General features: G+C 40.7%; 1 protein-coding gene across 3 annotated transcripts in view; it reads left to right on the top strand.

The window, feature by feature from the left end:
• Positions 1 to 2,014: 2,014 nt before the first annotated feature.
• The window catches only part of RCSD1 (RCSD domain containing 1), a 42,099-nt gene continuing 23,572 nt past the window's right edge, over positions 2,015 to 20,541 (top strand). The window contains exons 1-2 of one of the 3 annotated variants that reach the window (XM_070750176.1): positions 2,015 to 2,145; positions 3,012 to 3,108. In XM_070750176.1, the coding sequence (XP_070606277.1) occupies positions 3,058 to 3,108 (51 nt within the window). In that variant the 5' untranslated portion in view covers positions 2,015 to 2,145; positions 3,012 to 3,057. Of the gene's footprint in view, positions 2,146 to 2,532; positions 2,717 to 3,011; positions 3,109 to 20,541 lie in introns of those variants that run through there. The other 2 variants (XM_070750174.1, XM_070750175.1) reach the window with 2 other exon arrangements.

The raw sequence follows: 20,541 nt of genomic DNA, 5'->3' as shown, positions 1-20,541 counted from the left end.
CCCAACAGAGTTTTAAGCTGATTGGCAGGAAGGTCAGAGGGACACCCCACACTGTAAATACCTGATTGGTCGTATTATAAAAATATGTTCCAAGGCACCAGAATAGAAGATTTAGTTCCTAACACCATGGGAAATTTGTCTTTCCCAATGGCCTTAGGCAACCCCAATGAAACAGTCGTTCCACCCTCAAAGGGGTCCCAGCCCCCAGGTTGAGAACCACTTCTCTAAGTAAATAGGGTAAAGGGGATACAGTAACAAAAAATTAGACCATGAGGCCAAATAAGATTGCTCAACTGAATTGGCTTTATTTCACAACTGTTCCATTTCTGCTTTTTTTGTGTTTTATTCTGAGGTTTAGTAAAAGAGTCCATTGAGAAGAAATAGTCACAATTTTTCTGATGCCATATAAACTATGTTGGGGGAAAAAAGAACATCCTCTTCCTCCCCCCAACAGCATATAGAGTGCTGGTGAGACCACATTTGGAATACTGTGTTCAGTTCTGGAGACCTCACCTACAAAAAGATATTGACAAAATTGAACGGGTCCAAAGACGGGCTACAAGAATGGTGAAAGGTCTTAAGCATAAAACGTATCAGGAAAGACTTAATGAACTCAATCTGTATAGTCTGGAGGACAGAAGGAAAAGGGGGGACATGATCAAAACATTTAAATATATTAAAGGGTTAAATAAGGTCCAGGAGGGAAGTGTTTTTAATAGGAAAGTGAACACAAGAACAAGGGGACACAATCTGAAGTTAGTTGGGGGAAAGATCAAAAGCAACATGAGAAAATATTATTTTACTGAAAGAGTAGTAGATCCTTGGAACAAACTTCTAGCAGACGTGGTAGATAAATCCACAGTAACTGAATTTAAACATGCCTGGGATAAACATATACCCATCCTAAGATAAAATACAGAAAATAGTATAAGGGCAGACTAGATGGACCATGAGGTCTTTTTCTGCTGTCAGACTTCTATGTTTCTATGTTTCTTTTCCTTTCCTTGGTAGTATCATCTGTGGAGCATAGATATCTGTGATAAAACTAGGCCCAACCTGACAGAAAGGATCCTCCTGCTGTTTTCTAGCATTGCTTATGTTCTTTTGTAACAAAAAGAAACATTGAGACATTTCACTTGGAAGCTGCTGCCGAAGGAGATACTTATCATTTCCTCCCGTGACAGATTTGTCCTCACTGCAGATGTGTTTACTGACATCCCAGCTATATTTATTTATTGACCCTCTCGTCTCATCCTTGAATCATCTTTTGCCCTTTTTTAGTCTGGTGGAGAATCCTAGGATTTAAAACAATTCCCTCAGCGGCTATCTGGATTTAAATCAAAATAAAACCTCAGAAGAACTGCACTAGTGAAAATTATCTTGTACTGTACCTTTGAAACCAGAGATATACCGTATTTGCCAGAGAGACAGCTGCAGGAATGACTAAAAGCGTGCACACACACACACACACACACACACACACACAAACTACTTCTGCTTGCATGCCATTAAATGTTACGAGAACTACGGAAATATCTACTTCCTGTTTAGCACTGGTAGCCATTGGGGTTTTTTTTTGTACATGTTAAATGATGCACACATGAAAACAAAACATAGTACTTTAAAAGTGTGAGGCTTAATTTGAAGATATTAAAACATAGGATAAGTTATTCCCTAAACGTGAGACTCCTTTAAGATTAACAAATGGTTAATTGGCCCTCTTGCCACTCCTCCTTCTGATTGGCCCTAACGCCACCCACCTCTCATTGAGGCATCAACATTGAGGCAATAAATCACAAGTAATTTATTGGCTTAAAAATTGAGTGATTCTTTAAATGCAGAAATGACTTAATTAGCCTAATTACTTTGCAGAAAAGGTAGCTATTTCCTAAGCTATGATTAAAGCGCCACCACTAAACAAAATTGTAATGGTTCCGATTCAAAATTTTTAAAAGTTCGGCAAATACTTTTTAAACGATATTTCCTTTTTCTTTTTTTAATCGGACAGACAAGGAAGAAAACAGAGGTTACATTATTTCTCATACCAATGGAAAACATTGTTAGGGCTGGACAGACAAGATAAACTTTCTGACAGTCTCCTGATTCCATTCTGGAAGCTGAATTGCTGGAGTGACATTTGGCAGGGTATTAACCATAACTTGGCATATCTCCCTTTGTCTCTTTAAAGTTAGTCTTTCCCAATCTGGCACCCTCCCGATATGTGTGATTACAATTCACATAGCATGACCTTTTGCTGTGCTGGTGAGGAATTATGAGAGCTATAAATCAGCAAAACTGGAAGACACTAGACTGAGAAAGGCTACTCACATGTGACCTAAAGGACAGCTCATAGAACACCAATTTACAGGATTTGCAAATATAAACATCTGCAAACAAGGGCAATTAATATGGCCATGGCAAAATGTAGAGGTTTCTCCACCCCACCTTATCCGCCTTTAAAGTATTTGTATACAATCTGAGACAATTTAAAAGTGGCTTGCTAAAAGCCTTATGCCTCATCTGTTGCATTGTGGTTCTGGAATGTGGCCTTAACATTGCCTTAATACTTTAAACTATTAAATACCCTCCTCTGCTGCTTGTTGGGTTAAAGAAGAGAGATCCAGAAAGCTATAGGAAAATACTAGATCAAAAGCTTTTACCGGAAAGAAAGATAGAGCAAGAAGAGGAAGTAGAGAATTGAGAAATAACGAGAGAGGCAAAAATAGGATGCCTAACTTATTCTGTCTTGCTCTTTCTTCTCTCCCCTCACTCCTGGAAAGGCAGTATCTGTTTAGTTTTGCATCTAAATTTAAACCTTGATTGCTTTGTCTCCCTAAACACCCGCTCTCCCCACCCTCCCTTCCTCTCCTCCCCCAGCTCCCCCCCCAGCCTTTACAGCAGGCCACATAGGACTCTTGACAGTTTCTAAACTAAGCTGGAACTTGGATTTTTTTCACTCTCAAGCAGCGTGTTCTTATTCTTTTCTTCTTTTTTTCTTTCCCTGCCTTCAGAAGCTTTGAACAAACAGAGGAAATAAGGGGAAAATAAAACAACGGGATGGGGGAAGAAATACTTCCCAAGACCATCTCACACCTGCACAAGAGAGAGGTAAACATATTTTATTTTTGGCTTTCTTATTTAGCGCTGTGATTATTTGGAACTTTAAAATAAACATAGTTAAACCTTAAACAGCCCAGATAACCTTGGATATCAAACTTGTACCTCAACTGCTTGCGCAATAATAGGCAATAGTGTTAATGTGATGAATTTAGTACCGTTTTTGTCCTCAGAGAATTTTACCCTTGAACCAGGTTAATTTTATTTGATTCAAAACATCTTTGTGTCTTCATGGGAAAGTTCATATTTAAGGCCAGTGTTAAATAACTGACATTTGGTTTGTCTGTTTATGTTTTGCTTGAAACTAATTATAGTATATTGGGAGAGAATTTTGCTATTCAGTTTTAATAGTTGAGATATTCACAAAAGTTATTGCTTAGGTTGAAGTTTCCTTCTCTGATTCAAATGCTATCTTTTGTATGGTTAGTCCGCATATCCTTGTTCTCAATATCTTATCATCTTTTCTTCATTCATACATGCAAAGCTTCTTTTACTTCTTATTACCTCACAAACACACAAATCCAACATGTCATAAAATCAGTGATCGTCAGGTTTTTTTCTTATTTGAATTGTGCGGCATACAAATCCAATAAATAAATAAATAAATATAGATTCCAGGAAAAAAGTTGCAACTCTGTAGTTGTTATATTAAAAACACATTCTCCCTTTCAAGAACTTTAGTACATTGTACATTTAGTACAATTCTGTCAATAGGACTTAATATTTTAACTTTCTATGGATAGCAACTCTTTCTTTTAATTACTAATTTGCTAGTATCATATCAATACATCTTTAAATGGATAGCTTGGTATTAAATAATTTGAGAACTGATAATCTATTGAGCGGGACATAAAAACTTGTCCATGAAAATATGAAAAGAACACCAAAAAATCATGTCCTTATTTTCATATTTCAAGGCAGGAGGAAAAACATACTAGATCTTTATAGGTACACATATGTCCAAACATGCCTGTATATACACACAGTGGCACGCTTACAACTGACTGGCTATTTAACTTGTGAAGTGGTTAATAGCTAGGCTGATTTGTTATTTATTACATCTGTTGTTTAGATCATATATTTGAAATGACACCCACTGTTTAGCTAGCATTCTCAAGATTTCAAAAAAGTAGGAAAGTGATGATACATATGCTTATCTCATTCCCTGTTATTCAGTTAATTTGTAAAATAATTAGAAGAAGCTAATGTGTACCTTGCGTTATTTAGTGAGAAAGACTGTAATGTTTACAAATAAGATTTCAAAATTGAGATTATCAAAATTAGGTATTATTTAAGGAGAAAATAGTTGTAAATCAAATTGCATACTGAACCTTTGAATTTTGGTTTCTATTTGACTTTTGGACCAAAGAATTGACCAATTCTTTGCTGGGTTTACACATATTAAGGTTATAAATTTTTATTTGTTTGTTTGTTTGTTTGTTTGTTTGTTTGTTTGTTTACATAGAAACATAGAAACATAGAAGACTGACGGCAGAAAAAGACCTCATGGTCCATCTAGTCTGCCCTTATACTATTTTCTGTATTTTATCTTACAATGGATATATGTTTATCCCAGGCATGTTTAAATTCAGTTACTGTGGATTTACCAACCACGTCTTCCTTCCTTCCTTCCTTCCTTCCTTCCTTCCTTCCTTCCTTCCTTCCTTCCTTCCTTACTTACTTACTTACTTACTTACTTACTTACTTACTTACTTACTTACTTACTTACTTACTTACTTACTTACTTAACTAGAGTTGGAAGGGACCTTGTAAGTCATCTAGTCCAACCCCCTGCTCGGGTAGGAACCCTACACCACCCCAGCAAAATGACAGTCCAATCTCGTCTTGAAAGTCTCAAGTGTTGGAGCATTCACAACCTCCGCAGGCAAGCCGTTCCACTGGTTGATCGTTCTCACTGTTAGAAAGTTCTTCCTTGTTTTCCAGGTTAAATCTCTCTTTGGTCAGCTTCCATCTGTTGTTCCTTGTGTGGCTTTCTGGTGCTTTGGTAAACAGCCTGACCCCCTTCTCTCTGTGGCAGCCCCTCAAGACAGCTATCATGTCTCTCCTGGTCCTTCTCTTCGCTAGACTATCCATACCCAGTTCCTGCAAGCTCTCTTCGTATGTTTTAGTTTCCAGTCTCCTTGTCATCCTGGTTGCTCTCTTTTGCCACCTTCTCTAGTGTTTCCATGTCTTTTTTGTAGTGTGGTGACCAAAACTGAATGTAGTACTCTAGATGTGGTCTAACTAGGGCTTTGTAGAGTGATATTAGTACCTCCCTAACCTAATATTTACTTTTTTGCTTTTTAAATTAATAAAACTGCCATTCTGGTTTAGTGTTGTATACAAACCAAGTAGCAATGATCTGTTCAACAAAACATGATTTTAAAAATTCTGGTTTCAAGTTATATGTGAACTCAATCTTTATCAGTCCTTATTTGTTAAGATAATGTTATTTGCGTTATTCATTCATGTATGGAAATACTATCTAGATTAGTGCTTTTATGAAAATATAATAATTTATACAGTGTTTGTATGTCAAAATATTTCTGAATGTCCAATTTCAAAATTCTGATGTTTTCATAAATTTTAAGGCAGTAACAGATTGGATCAGAAGATTTATCAATGTAAACTTTAAAAAGATTAATTTCCTGTTTAGAGAATCACATGCAGAAACCAGCTAACATAGTTTATAAATATCTGTGGGCTTTGTCAGAATGTGGTAAAATCATCTGAAAAAAAGAAATATAGACAACTCAAGATAGGTAAAAATTAATCAAGAAGAATTAATCCATAAATTTAAGATAGTGTAATTGTCACGTGCCCATACAAACTTACAAGAAGGGGTCAATATGCCATCACAATGCAAGCTGTGCCCCTTTTGTATGTGTAAAAGGAAGAATGCCTCTGGAGTGTCATGTTTCATACTTCACAATGTTGGTTCCTCCAGAGAACTTGGAATAATAACAGCTAAGTGGCTAGGCAGGTTAGACTCTGAACCTGTACAGGAAACCACCATGGTTAGAGTCAAGGCAGAATTTAGGAACTTCTTTCTCTAGGAGCCATTCCCCAATTTTAAGATTGCTATGCCAATCTTCTAGAATTCGAAGTGCATTATATATCTTTGTGTTTATGTGGCTATGAAATAGCAGGAGATTGAATCATATGACAGACATAATCTACAGTTAGTCCTCCACTTACAACCACAATTGAGCCCAAAATTTGTTGCTAAGTGAGAAATTTATTAAGTGAGTTTTGCCCCATTTTACGACTTTTCTTGCTGTTAAGTGAATCACCGTGTTACATTAGTAGCACGGTTGTTAAGTGAATCTGGTTTCCCCATTGACTTTATTTGTCACAAGGCTCGAGAAGATTCACATGACCCCGAGATGCTACAACTGTCATAAATGTGTCAGTTGTCAAATTTACGAATGTCAATTATGTGCAGCAGAAGATGCTGCAATAGTCGTAAGCAATGTTCTCTCTAATTTTTTTTCGGTGTGGGCGGGCATTCCTGAAGTGCACTGAGAAAACCCTCTCTCGCAGCCCCCTGGCTGGGAGCACGGATGAGAAGGAGAAGAAGCCGCAGCCACCACCATGGGAGAAGTCGCGCCCCAAGGCAGGAGGCGGAGGAGGAGGAGAGAGGGCAGATCGGGCGGGCGGGGGGCAGGGCCAAGAGGCCAGGGGCGCGAGGGGGCCGGAGGCACCGTGGGGAGACAGGGGCGGCTGCGACTCCCTTTCCTTCTACAGCTGGCACCTCCACGCCCCTGCAACACCCCACCCCCCACGGGCTGGCAGGGGGATGGGGAGTGCGCACCCATGGAAAAGGGTGCGCGGAGGGGTATTTTAGGGCTTGCGTGTGCACACAGGTGCAGCCTATGGGGAACAGTGGTCGTAAGTGTGAAAAAAGGTGATAAGCAGTGATGGTTACCAAAGATTTTACTACCACACTGTGGGCGTGGCTTATGCAGGACACCCTGCATTTTCTTTCAACATTTTTCAGTGCAAATTGGGTGCTCTGGGGTGGAGCTCCATTTTCACCATTGCATTCCCCTGTTTCTGGGCAGTAGCCCACCCCTGGCTATAAGTCACTTTTTTCAGTGCTGTTATAACTTTGAATAGTCATTAAGTGAAGTGTTGTAAGTTGAGGACTACCTGTACATCTGATAAACTGGTGGGGAGATTCCGGCCTGTATAATTACACAATTACACAATACAGCTGGATATGATTGGAGATAGATTCTTCAGATATTTATGTTTCCCAAAACTAATAAGGATACGACAAGAAACAATGGGTGGAAACTAATCAAGGAGAGAAGCAACTTAGAAATAAAGAGAAATTTCCTGACAGCTAGAACGAACTTCCCTCCAGAAGTTGTGAATGCTCAAATACTGGAAGTTTTTAAGAAGATGTTGGATAATCATTTGTCTGAAGTGGCATAGGGTTTTCTGAGTAAGCAGGGGATTGAACTAGAAGACCTCCAAGGTCTCTTCCAATTATGTTGGTCCTCGGAGAGGGGCGGCATACAAATCTAAAAAATAAAATAAATATGCTATTATATATTATAATATTAAAGTAAAGGGTATAAAAGAAAGCTGCAAATGAACTTCAAATATTTCCCATGAATCGCCTTAAAGAAAAAAACATTGCTGATGCTAACTCTGTTATATAGATAATTATAACAATAGAATTTGCAAAACAGACCAGGCTGATGACTCATTTAAACCACTGTCCTGTCCAATGTATCTATTTATTATCACTACCCCAAATCAGTGACAGCTACAAGTAGTAAATTTAAAATCTATATCTATAAAAGTGAAAACCACTCACACATTAATCACAAAATATCCAGAACCGTAAAGTCTACAAACTTGAAATTTGCAATATATATGTTCCTCTTGGCTTCTAGGTACTTACTAAGAAACGATTTTTCAAAATGACCATCAGAGCATGAGTATTTCTTATACATTAACAAGCTCTGATGTTAAGGAGTTTAACTCCCCCTTACCCATCTAAAAAGAAATCCAATCCAAATGCAGAACACAAGCAGAGGAGTTTTAGTTTTGCTTTTGCTTTCACAGCAGCAAGCAGATTTACTACAGAACAGTTTATCTAAGCCAAGCACAGACTCCTTCCAGTCTCCTTCTTGCTCATACAGCAAATACTATTTGAGTTTCCAAACATCCTTCAACTCTCTCACACGCTAACAGGATGTTAGCCACAATAGATGCTGGTAGACAGAGACAGATTTTTTTCTCCTTATTTCCCTCCTCAATTAAGATGAATCTGTTCCTTCTAATGTAACACTAGTTAAAGGGAAAAGAGGCAAAAAACACAATGAAAGATTTACAGATGCAATTAGCAAAATACAAGTAAGGGAAACTGCCTGTTTCTCCCATGGCCAGTTCTATGTGGCATGCTCTGGAGTCAGTTCACCTAACAGCCTGGTCATCCTCTATCCAGAGAGCAAAACCAGATATGTTCTTTACAGGGAGGTCCTGAGCAATTTATCTGAGGGACAAATGGAAAATAATGCAAATATTCAAATAATGTCTTCGTCTGTAACAGAAACTTACCGGTAGCTTACCATCTCTAACAAAATAATACAGTCCCTTTGTTAAGTACTCATTAATTTCAAGCTTTCAATGTCAATTTATCAAGCCCCATCACATAGTTTTATAGCAAAGCCCGGGTTATCAGTTAGTTGTAATATGTGAACAACAAGAAGAGGACAAGTAATTGTTAAACAATGAAAATGGTAATTAACAGAAGTGAGCCACTATAGATTATGCAAATAGAAATTGCCATTTGAGCATAGTACACACATGCCATCTATTATTCTGAAATAAAAAGGAGTAAAGAGAATAGAAGAATATATCCGGGACTGCCTTCAGCCGCACGAATCCCAGCGACCGGTTAGGTCCCACAGAGTCGACTAAACAATGTCGTCTGGCAGGACCCAGGGGAAGAGCCTTCTATGTGGTGGCTCCGACCCTCTGGAACCAGCTCCCCCCAGAGATTAGGATTGCCCCCACCCTCCTTGCCTTTCATAAACTCCTTAAAACCCACCTCTGCCATCAGGCATGGGGGAATTGAAACATCTCCCCCTTGCCCATGTAGTTTTGGTGTATGATTGATTGGGTGCTTGTTTTTTATATATTGGGGTTTCTTTTTTGGACTTTTTAACCTAAAACTGTAATTTAGATTGCTAAATATTAGATTTGTTACTATGTACTGTTTTTACCATTGTTGTGAGCCGCCCCGAGTCTGCGGAGAGGGGCGGCATATAAATCCAATAAATATAATCTAAATCTAATCTAAGAATACTAATAGAAGAATCCTAAGGAAGGTAACTATGCTTTGAGATTTGCTAAGTATATTAGGTTTCCTTTTGGAAAATATAGAAAGAAAAATAAATAAAACATTAGAGTGGAATATTTCTTATTAGACCAGCCAACATTGTGGTATTCTCTTTTTAAAATTTTTATTAATTAATTCATCAAATTTATATGGCTACAGATATCACAGTAAATGACTCTGGGTAATGTACAGCAATCCAGTAAACAGTAGAAATATAAAATTGTCACACCATTAATAATTAAAAAGTATTTAAAAGTATAAAACAAAATTAAAACAGAAGGAAACAAATTGCAGAGGAATATTAACAATATTAACTGAGCTGGTAGAGTGCTGTACTGCAGGCCATTGAAGCTGACTATAGGTCTGTAGGTCAGAAGTTCAAATCTCATCACCGGCTCAAGGTTGACTCAGCCTTCCATCCTTCCGAGGTGGGTAAAATGAGGACCCGGATTGTGGGGGCAATATGCTGGCTGTGTTAACAAGTGCTATTGCTAACAGGATGTAAGCCGCCCTGAGTCTAAGGAGAAGGGCGGCATAAAAATCGAATAAATAAAAAATAAAATAAATGAATATGGGAGCCACCTCACTTGTTTACTTGCTGCCTGGAGTCCTTAGACCTGTGGAAATATACATGTTTTTGAGGGATCTTTGAATACTCAGAAATGATGAGGCTGATCTCTGAAGAGGAGGAGATTCCACAATGCAGAGACCATGGCAGAAAAGCCAACTTCCTTTAGCCCATCAAATGAAGCTCCCTAAAAGGGGCAGCCTATTACAAGTCCATTCTTCTGGATCTGGTAAGATGGGCAGATGAAATCAGGAAGAAACAGTCCCTCAACTAACCCAGTCCCATGCTTTGGGGAAAATTTAATAATTTTTCCTACATTTTGTAGAATTATCTTTGAATTTTAATCATGCTGCACTAAAGATAACATTGTGGATATCTCAAAGAATTGAGGATACTCATTCCAAACATGATGACGCTTAATGTTTGCAACAGCTGTTGCCTGCTGTAGCAGGAAGGAAATTGATAATACTGTTTGTCTGGTGGAATACAAATTGATATAGTTCCAAAGTCTGGATATTTCTACTTTCAGTCCTTATTAGAGTTGTGTGAACCATTTGGAGGAAGTGTTTCACAAACTTACTAAAGTAGTTTCCAGGGAACCCACTGAGACATATATCCCCTGTTGGAAGAAATGTTCATCTGGGTTCAATTCCATGTGGAGAGAAAGACACTAGAAACATAGAGATTGCTTGGAGAGATTCTTTATTGATGAACAGGATCACATGGCTCCTGGACAAAAAAGAACAGAGATGCTAAGGATGTGTAGATTTTATGCCCTCTGTTGGCTTTTGAATTTGAGCTTGTATTCTGATTGATTGTCAGACTCCCATGGGTCATGCAGGGATAACTTTATAGGTTGTCTTTTGAGTCCCTGGCTTGGTGGGTAATGATGTAATGAAAGGGCTTTGGGCAATTAGGTCCCACAGAGTTGGTCTCCTCCGGGTCCCGTCAACTAAACAATGTCGTTTGGGGGGGACCCAGAGGAAGAGCCTTCTCTGTGGTGGCTCCGACCCTCTGGAATCAGCTCCCTCCAGAGATTAGAACTGCCCCCACCCTCCTTGCCTTTCGTAAACTCCTTAAAACACACCTCTGTCGTCAGGCGTGGGGGAACTGAAACATCTCCCCCTGCCTATGTAGTTCTTTGTGTATGATATGACTGTATGTATGTTTTATATATATATTGGGGTTTCTTGGTTTTTAGACTTTTAAAATATATTATTGTTATTTTAGATTCTAATTATTAGATTTTTCATTATATATTGTTTTTATCATTGCTGTAAGCCGCCCCGAATCTACGGAGACGGGCGGCATACAAATCTAATAAATAATAATAATAATAATAATAATAATAATAATAATAATAATAATAATAATAATAATAATAATAATTCCTACTATTGCTCTATCTGAAGGAGGTAGATCTTTGTTATGTAGAACAGATTGGCCCAGGCCTTGTGTCATAGCCCATTAACCAAGGGAAGGGGCCTGAGTTTTTTCCTTCTTTTTTAGGGAAAATATTCTGTCCTTTTAATATTTCCTAAAATATCTCATTTTCTAGGAAAGGGGTGGGTACTAACTTCTACACATCTTAAAAAGCAAGACAGTTATTTTTAAGGCTTCCCCATATTGTCTTAAATTGTCACCAAAGCAAAACTGGCAATTAAATCTCCTTATCCTAACTACAAGGGAAAGGAAAAGAAGATACAGTGATCCCCCAGGTATTGCGACCCCGATCATTGTGAAATGGCTATATGGCGATTTTTAAACCCGGAAGTAAAAACACCATCTGCGCATGCACGCCCTGCTTTCTATGGGCACGCATGCGTAGATGGCGCCGGGCAGATCAGCTGCTGGGCGGCTTTCCTGGGTCTTCCCCCTCTTGCTGGCGGGAGGGCGAGCGGCGGGCATCAGCGAGGAGTTTCCCCACCGCCCACGCAAACTCCTCGCTGCCGCTTGCCCGCCCTTCGCCCGCCCACGCCGTTCGCTCGTGCTGCTTCCCAGCTGGGAAGCGGCGCTGGGGGTGTTACCGGCCGCCGCCTGCCTGCCCGCGCGCCCGCCCTTCGCCCGCCCACGCCGTTCGCTCGCGCCGCTTCCCAGCTGGGAAGCGGCACTGGGGGTGTTACCGGCCGCCGCCGCCTGCCTGCCCGCGCGCCCGCCCTTCGCCCGCCCACGGCGTTCGCTCGCGCCGCTTCCCAGCTGGGAAGCAGTGCTGGAGGTCTTACTGGCCGCTTGTCCGCCGCCTGCCTGCCCGCGCGCCCGCCCTTCGCCCGCCCACACCGTTCGCTTCAGGACTCAGCTGGGAAGCGGCGCGGGCAGGCAGGCGGCGGACAAGCGGCGGGGCGCGGCAGCAGCAAGGAGTGGGTGGCCGGTAAGACCCCCAGCGCCGCTTCCCAGCTGGGAAGCGGCGCGAGCGAACGGCAGGCGGCTGGGAAACCCCAATCTTCGGCTCCTCGCTGCTGCGGCGATAGTAAAAACACCATCTGCGCATGCGCAGATGGTGTTTTTACTTCCACTGCGCTACTTCGTGAAAAACCGGTCATTGCGAGGGGTCCTGGAATGGAACCCTCGCAATGATCGGGGGATCACTGTATGTGTCTTTGGAAGAGAAAAAGCAAACCTAAGTTTTCATGGTTCTTAATTTAGTCTAGGCCGCTGTCTGGAAATTGAAAGGCATTTTCACTGAAATTGAAATATAAAAGGAGTTGTCTTTAGCCACTTTGACTTTTTAAAGTTAGAATTCCATTCTATATGTGGAATTCTGAATCAATGTGGGATAATTATTGTTAAAGTGACACACTATGGTTGGGATCAGTGATGGCTAATCTTTTTTCTTATTGTGTGCCAAAAGTGTATGCATGTGCCAGCACCCATGTGCAGTGTGCCCGCTGCTACTGGCATGTGCGTATGACCCCCATGCTCCCCATGCTCCCTACGCATGCATGCACAACTCCCTCCACCCCCATTTTGGGCCCGGAAAGCCTCCCCGCAGCCTCATGGGACTAAAAATGGGCCATGGGGATGCCACAACATACCCCTTGCACCCTGTTTTGGGCCTAGCAGGCCTCCTGCAGCCTCCTGGGACAAAAAATGGGCCAGGGAACATGGGGACATCCCTGCACTTGTGTGCACAACCCCTACCCTGCACATACACATGCAACCCCATGCATGTGTGTGCATCTCTCACATGCGCCCTGCCCCTCTCATCCCGAAAATCAACTGGCCAGACGGCGGCACACACATGCATGCATGGTACATGATACTTGTGGCACCTGTGCCATAGGTTTACCATCAGGGACATAGTATATTAAACCATGGTTTATTTTACTATTTATTAAATACTGTTGGCCAAATTCATTTGATATCTATCTATCTATCTATCTATCTATCTATCTATCTATCTATCTATCTATCTATCTATTTGATTGATTGATTGATTGATTTGTATGCCGTCCCTCTCCGGAGACTCGGGGCAGCTAACAGCAACAATAAAGCAGTGTACAATAGTAGTCTGATGTTAGAAACAATTAAAAACCCATTAATATAAAAAACCAAACATACATACATACATACCCTGTTTCCCCGATAGTAAGACACCCCCGATTGTAAGACGTATCAGGGTTTCAGGGGGGTCGGCTAATATAAGCCGTACCCCGAAAGTAAGACATATGTCTTACTTTCGGGGAAACACGGGGGTATTGCCGCCTCCCTCTCATCTAGCTGGACCTGGAGAGCGAGAAGGCGGCGAGGGCGAGGAAGGTGCTTGGGAGCGGCGCGGCGGGGAAAGCAGCGGGGGCGGGGGCCGCCTCCCTCCCTCCTTCCTTCCTTCCCAGCTGGCAGCGCACTCCGGGCCTCGCCGGCCGGCTCCCTCCCCATCTGTCTATGTCTTTTTCTGACTCCAGCGTGCACCGTTTTTTCCAATATAAGACATACCCCGAAAGTAAGACATAGTGGGGCTTTTGGGGATAAAAAGAAAGTAAGACACTGTCTTACTTTCGGGGAAACACGGTACCATGCGTAGAATTGTAAAGGCCTAGGGGGAAGAGGGTCTCGATTCCCCCATGGCTGACGGCAGAGGTGGGTTTTAAGCAGCTTATGAAAGGCAATATCCTAAATGATAAATCCTAATTAACAGACTGCAATCCTGTGACAAATTCAGAAACACTAAGCAAATCATACAAAGCAGATTTTGTTTAACAAGGCACATGCACATTATCTATCAGTCAAGATAGCTAGCTCCTCATTTGACAAAAGCCGATTGTATGACAGTAGGCCACAATCTATCAAATGATCCTACAAGTAACACACACACACACATACACACTACTGCATATACTGATATAGATATTATGGATATAGATTTATAACTCATGGCTCAAGCAGATCTAGCACGTGGAGAAATGTAACTGAAATCATCCATAGAAACATAGAAGTCTGACGGCAGAAAAAGACCTCATGGTCCATCTAGTCTGCCCTTATACTATTTTCTGTATTTTATCTTAGGATGGATATATGTTTATCCCAGGCATGTTTAAATTCAGTTACTGTGGATTTATCTACCACGTCTGCTGGAAGTTTGTTCCAAGGATCTACTACTCTTTCAGTAAAATAATATTTTCTCATGTTTCTTCTAATCTTTTCCCCAACTAACTTCAGATTGTGTCCCCTTGTTCTTGTGTTCACTTTCCTATTAAAAACACTTCCCTGCTGGACCTTATTTAACCCTTTAATATATTTAAATGTTTCGATCATGTCCCCCCTTTTCCTTCTGTCCTCCAGACTATACAGATTGAGTTCATTAAGTCTTTCCCGATATGTTTTATGCTTAAGACCTTCCACCATTCTTGTAGCCCGTCTTTGGACCCGTTCAATTTTGTCAATATCTTTTTGTAGGTGAGGTCTCCAGAACTGAACACAGTATAAAGCATAAAGCATTTCATGTGAGAATGCCCAAAAACATTGTTCATCTAATATTTCTCAGTTACCTTTGCCCAACCTTAGCATTGTTATTCAGCTCTGAATGGGACATTTTCTCAAGAAGTATCCATAATACTGCAGCTTTTATAGACTTTTTCAAAAGGAGGTATACTGTAGATCAGTGTTTCCCAACCTTGGCAACTTGAAGATATTTGGACTTCAACTCCCAGAATTCCCCAGCCAGCGAATGCTGGCTGGGGAATTCTGGGAGTTGAAGTCCAGATATCTTCAAGTTGCCAAGGTTGGGAAGCACTGCTATAGATCTATCAACAGAATAATAAGACTTTCTCCCTTCCTTTCCCATACTAGTTGGTGTGTGGGTGTGTGATTGTGCCAGATCCCAGATTCCTTCTGTTCCAGTTTTCTTGAAGCAGGGGGAAGGCAGAATCTGATGTAATACCATGTGGCTGGCACTGGTGCAGTTGTAATGCCGAAAAGGAGTTCAAATTTCTTTTTCTTTATCTACTTATCATGTATGAGTTCAGTGTTGGCAATAGAGTTGAGGGAGATTCACTATATCCTGATATTCATCATAGCTTTGCTCTGCCCTTTGTCATCTGGATCCAGAAAAAGGCAACACCAAATCAAGCCATTTTAACAATGGGGCTGTGTCTAATCAGTTTTTTAGAGTCATAAATAAGTAAACAAAGAAATAGTGGCATTTACAATCCAATTAAACTTGGCCCTCTTTTCCATCATCATGAACAAACCATTCATTTAGAAGACGCCAAACTGTAGCAGATAATGTAGTCCCTTACTAAAGAAAGAAAAACCCTAGACACACATACAGCCTGGGAGAAACCCCACTTAGCAGTAGTGACTGTGAAAGAGATCTTGGAGTCTTGGTGGATAATCAACTAAACATGAGCCAGCAATGTGCAGCAGCGGCCAAAAAAGCCAACACTATCCTAAGCTGCATCAACAGGGGGATACACTCCAAGACCAGGGAAGTATTAATACCACTCTACTACGCCCTCGTCAGACCACATCTGGAGTACTGCATCCAGTTCTGATCACCACACTTCAAAATAGACATTGAAACTCTGGAGAAGGTGCAGAAAAGAGCAACCAAAATGATTAGGGGACTTGAAACCAAAACTTACGAAGAGGGATTGCAGGAACTGGGCGTGGATAGCCTTGAGAAAAGGAGGGGCAGAGGGGACATGATAGCTGTATACAGGTATATGAGGGGTTGCCACAGAGAGGAGGGGGTCACTCTATTCTCCAGAGCACCAGAGGGCCAAACGAGGAACAACGGCTGGAAGCTGACCAAGGAGAGATTCAACCTAGAAGTAAGGAAGAACTTCCTGTTGGTCAGAGCGATCAACCAGTGGAACGACCTGCCTGCGGAGGTTGTGAACTCCCCAACTCTGAACACTTTCAAGAGGAGATTGGACTGCCACTTGGCTGGGGTGCTTTAGGATTCCTGCTCAAGCAGGGGGTTGGACTTGATGACCTGCATGGTCCCTTTCAACTCTAACAATCAATCAATCAATCAATCAATCAATCAATCAATCAATCAATAAATGTACATTTGTTAGATGTGACCTGCTCATTGTAAAATTTTCCAATATACTCTAAAAATATGAATAATCAAATGCATCATTTCAGATAACCAAGCAATAATTGCCTAACAAATAACACATTCATGAACTTATCAAAAAATATCTTGGACATTACATGGTTCAAAAAGAAATATATTAGCCTTCTTATGGTGGGAATTTTTTCTTTGGTTTTTGTGCTTTCAAGACAATGTTGACTCCTTGCAACTGCCTAGACAAGTCCCTACAATTTTCTTGGCAAGGTTTCAGAAATGGTTTCCTATTGCATCCTTCCTGGGAGCGAGAGAGAGAGAGTGGCTAGCTTAAGGTCACCCAGTTAGTTTCATGCTTAGGTGGGACTAGGAGGCACAGTTTCTCATTTACCACCTTGTGCCTTAATCACCACATGTTAACTTCATTTTTTTATATATATTCAGCTTGCAATTGAACTTAAGCTAAAATTGTTGTCAGATTGAAGCTTGACTCCTAGTAACTACTTGGATACTGTACAATCATTGCCAACAGCAAGAAGTGTTTTGCAATTGAATTTTATGATTTCCTGGTCTAGCTTCCAGCTCTAGGATTCATTGATAGCCTCCCAAAGACTTACTTAACTTTCAGGTCCAGCTACCTATTGACAACATTGTAACTTGCCAGGTTCTATTTGCCAATTCAAAAAAGTAGAAAAAGACTCAGCCTTTTCTAAGGCATTTTTCTCTAAACATTAGCAATGAACATTTTGCTACTGAAATTATTTGAGTGCCAAAGATTATTGGGTGGTTAATGAATGTCATTTCCCCACTTCTCTTTAATTCCCTTTTGAAAATACAAGAAACCTCTAAAGAATGCTGTTCTGTCAGCTAATATCTTGGGACACATGGAAAATATTATCTGAATATTTATTGAATATCACATTGCCAACTATTGACAACAGCTCTTGAAGTTTGGTGGAGATCTTCATCAGTTGTATTTAACAACGCCATAGACTAAACTTGTATCTTTCTACATGGGATGTAGTGATGTTTATGTAATTCAAAGTATATCTCTTGGTTCTTGGCTATCTTAAATGTCTATCCATACATAATTTTAGCTGGCTGTTGAATGTGATAAGCTTACTAATATATCTGATACTTATTTATTGTTTCTGGATTTTACTTTCAGATTTCAATCTTGTAATGTTTAGAAAAATCAGCTTCTAAAATTTATTTTTATTTCTTGGAACATTACAGTGAACTTCGATTGAGGCCACTATATATATTTATTGTGCTATGCAGCAGGTGCTATGTCTTTTTGGTAGGATGCCAATCAAGCTTTGCAACCAAGCTGACTTTTACATTGGTTACTGGGAAACATAGCTGTTGACTTCAACATACTGTACTGGCAGATTCTTTTTTCACTGTGGAGCAGTAGCCTTTTCCTCCTTTTCCTTCTTATTCATCCATTAACATTGTCTTCTTACTTATCTAGTAAACTGGAGGAACCCAAGCTTCAATATTTTATGTTCTACTTTTACATTTTATTTGTAGGAGGATCTGTTTGAAGAAGCTGCAAATATGTGTCAAAATGGATAATGATGTAGCCATTTAGGTCTAAATTGATTCTGTCCTGTCAACCATGTTGTGCAACATATGTTACAGAACATAAGGTTGCAAGAGAAGTTTGACTTCCCTCCCTTCTGCTTAAAGATAGTCCTGAAAAAATGGTGTTTGTAGATATTCTGTCTCTGTCTCGTATGTTCCTTTTACATCTCACTTCTGCAGACTCATGTGGGTGGGGATGGAGTGGGGATTGGCATTTAAAAATGGGAAGAAAGGTAGGCATTGGAAAATAATATCTCCATAAATGGAAAGATTTAAAAATGGCTGGCATATTAGGGTGAGTCCAGTGGGGTAGCTCACTTCTTCAGTTATCCATGCAAACAGAGTCATAACTTTTTTTTTTAACACAAGTATGTTACATTGGATCTGGAATTAAATTATGTGTGAATGTTTTTGCTCTACTGCCTTAGTCTGTTTAAAAGTATTCTAGTGACAGGCAAAGTGACCTATATAGTTTACAAATAAACCACAGTTGTCTCTCTGTTATATAATAACTCCTTAATTTGCCAGGAGAGGTTCAGTGGTAGAATTTGAGAAGTATTCTGTTGTAGCGAACTATATAATTATTTAGAAATATGTCCTCTCAAAAATAACTCTTATTAAGACAAATTATTACAAAGTTATTATTATTATTGTTATTGTTGTTGTTGTTATTTTTGCTGCTTATTGTAGCAGGGGTCTGAATTGATAAGTTCAAAACTCGTGGGTAGTGATGGGCGAACCAAACCCGCACAATTCGGGTCCGTACTGAATTTTGTGGTGTTCGGTATGCCAAACACGAACATGAAATTTTTTGAAACTTTCGGCAAAGTTCGTGGTCGCGTTCGGCGTTCGGAGCTTTGACATCACCAGCAGGTTGCTAAGGATGCCAAGGTGATCACTTCCTGGATTCCATGGAATCCAGGAAGTGATCACCTTGGCGTCCTTAGCAACCTGCCAGTGACGTCAAGGCTCCGCCCCCGGAATCTCTTCGTGGGAGGGATTGCCCAGCTCCTTCAAAGGGAGGTCTTCATGTAAAAATAAACAGAGTTATTTTTACAAAAAAGGACGCTGCAGTGGCGCTGCAAGCAAAGGGTGGTCGTTTCACGTAAAAATTAACATGTTTATTTTTATGTGAAAGGACCACCCTTTGCTTGCAGCACCACTGTGGCATCCTTTTTTGTAAAAATAACAATGTTTATTTTTATGTGAAGACCTCCCTTTGAAGGAGCTGGGGAATCCCTCCCACAAAGAGATTCCGGGGCGGAACCTTGATGTCACCGGCAGGTTGCTAAGGACGCCAAGGTGATCACTTCCTGGATTCTATGGAATCCAGGAAGTGATCACCTTGGCATCCTTAGCAACCTGCTGGTATACGTGACGTCAAAGCTCCGCCCCCTGGAATCTCTTGGTGGGATTCCCCGTTCGGGTTTGGGTTCGGTTCAGGTTTGGCCGAATTTTCTGTAAAGTTCGTCCGAACTTGCTGAACCCGAACACCATTGGGTTCACCCATCACTATTCGTGGGACAAAGCAGGGGCAAATCTCAGATATAAGTGATTCTTTCTACGCAGAACTTTTTTAGTTCTAGTATATGTGTGTGTGTGTGTGTGTGTGTGTGTGTGTGTGTATGTAGTGAAGGGCTACCAAATGTTTTACTACCACACTGTGGGCGTGGCTTATGCAGGACGCCCTGCATTTTCTTTCAACACCTTTCAGTGCAAATTGGGTGATCTGGGGTGGAGCTCCATTTTCGATACCCCACTCTGGGCAGTAGCCCATCCCTAAATGTATGCATGTATCAGTGAAGGGCTACCAAAAATTTTACTACCACACTGTGGGCGTGGCTTATGCAGGACACACTGCATATTCTTTCAACATCTTTCAATGCAATTGGATGCTCTGGGGTGGAGCTCCATTTTCACTACCTCACTGCATTGCCTCGCTTCCGGGCAGTAGCCCACCCCTGGTATGTATGTATATGTGTGTGTGTATATATATATATATACCTGTGTGTGTGTATAAGCTTATATTATGTCACGGGGCTTGATAAATTGACATTTAAAGCTTGAAAATTAATGAGTAGTATTGTTTTGTTAGAGATGGTAAGCTATGTTTCTGTTACAGATTAAGACATTATTTGCATAGCATAGACTTTCATTAATCCCTCAGATGATTTGCTGTGTGGCTGGAGGATGACCAGGCTGTCAGGTGAACTGACTCTGGAGCATGCCACACAGAACTGGCCATGGGAGAAACAGGCAGCTTCCCTTACTTGTGTTTTCCTAATTGCATCTTTAAATCTTTTCCTCATTTTTTGGCCTCTTTTCCCTTTGACTGGTGTTACAGTAGAAGAACAGATTTGTCTGAACTGAGGAGGAAAATAAGGGGGGAGGGGGTTGTCTGTC

This window comes from Erythrolamprus reginae, chromosome 4, assembly GCF_031021105.1.
Source record: "Erythrolamprus reginae isolate rEryReg1 chromosome 4, rEryReg1.hap1, whole genome shotgun sequence".
NCBI classification, from domain to species: domain Eukaryota; kingdom Metazoa; phylum Chordata; class Lepidosauria; order Squamata; family Dipsadidae; genus Erythrolamprus; species Erythrolamprus reginae.
This window is presented reverse-complemented; position numbering and strand designations above follow the sequence as displayed.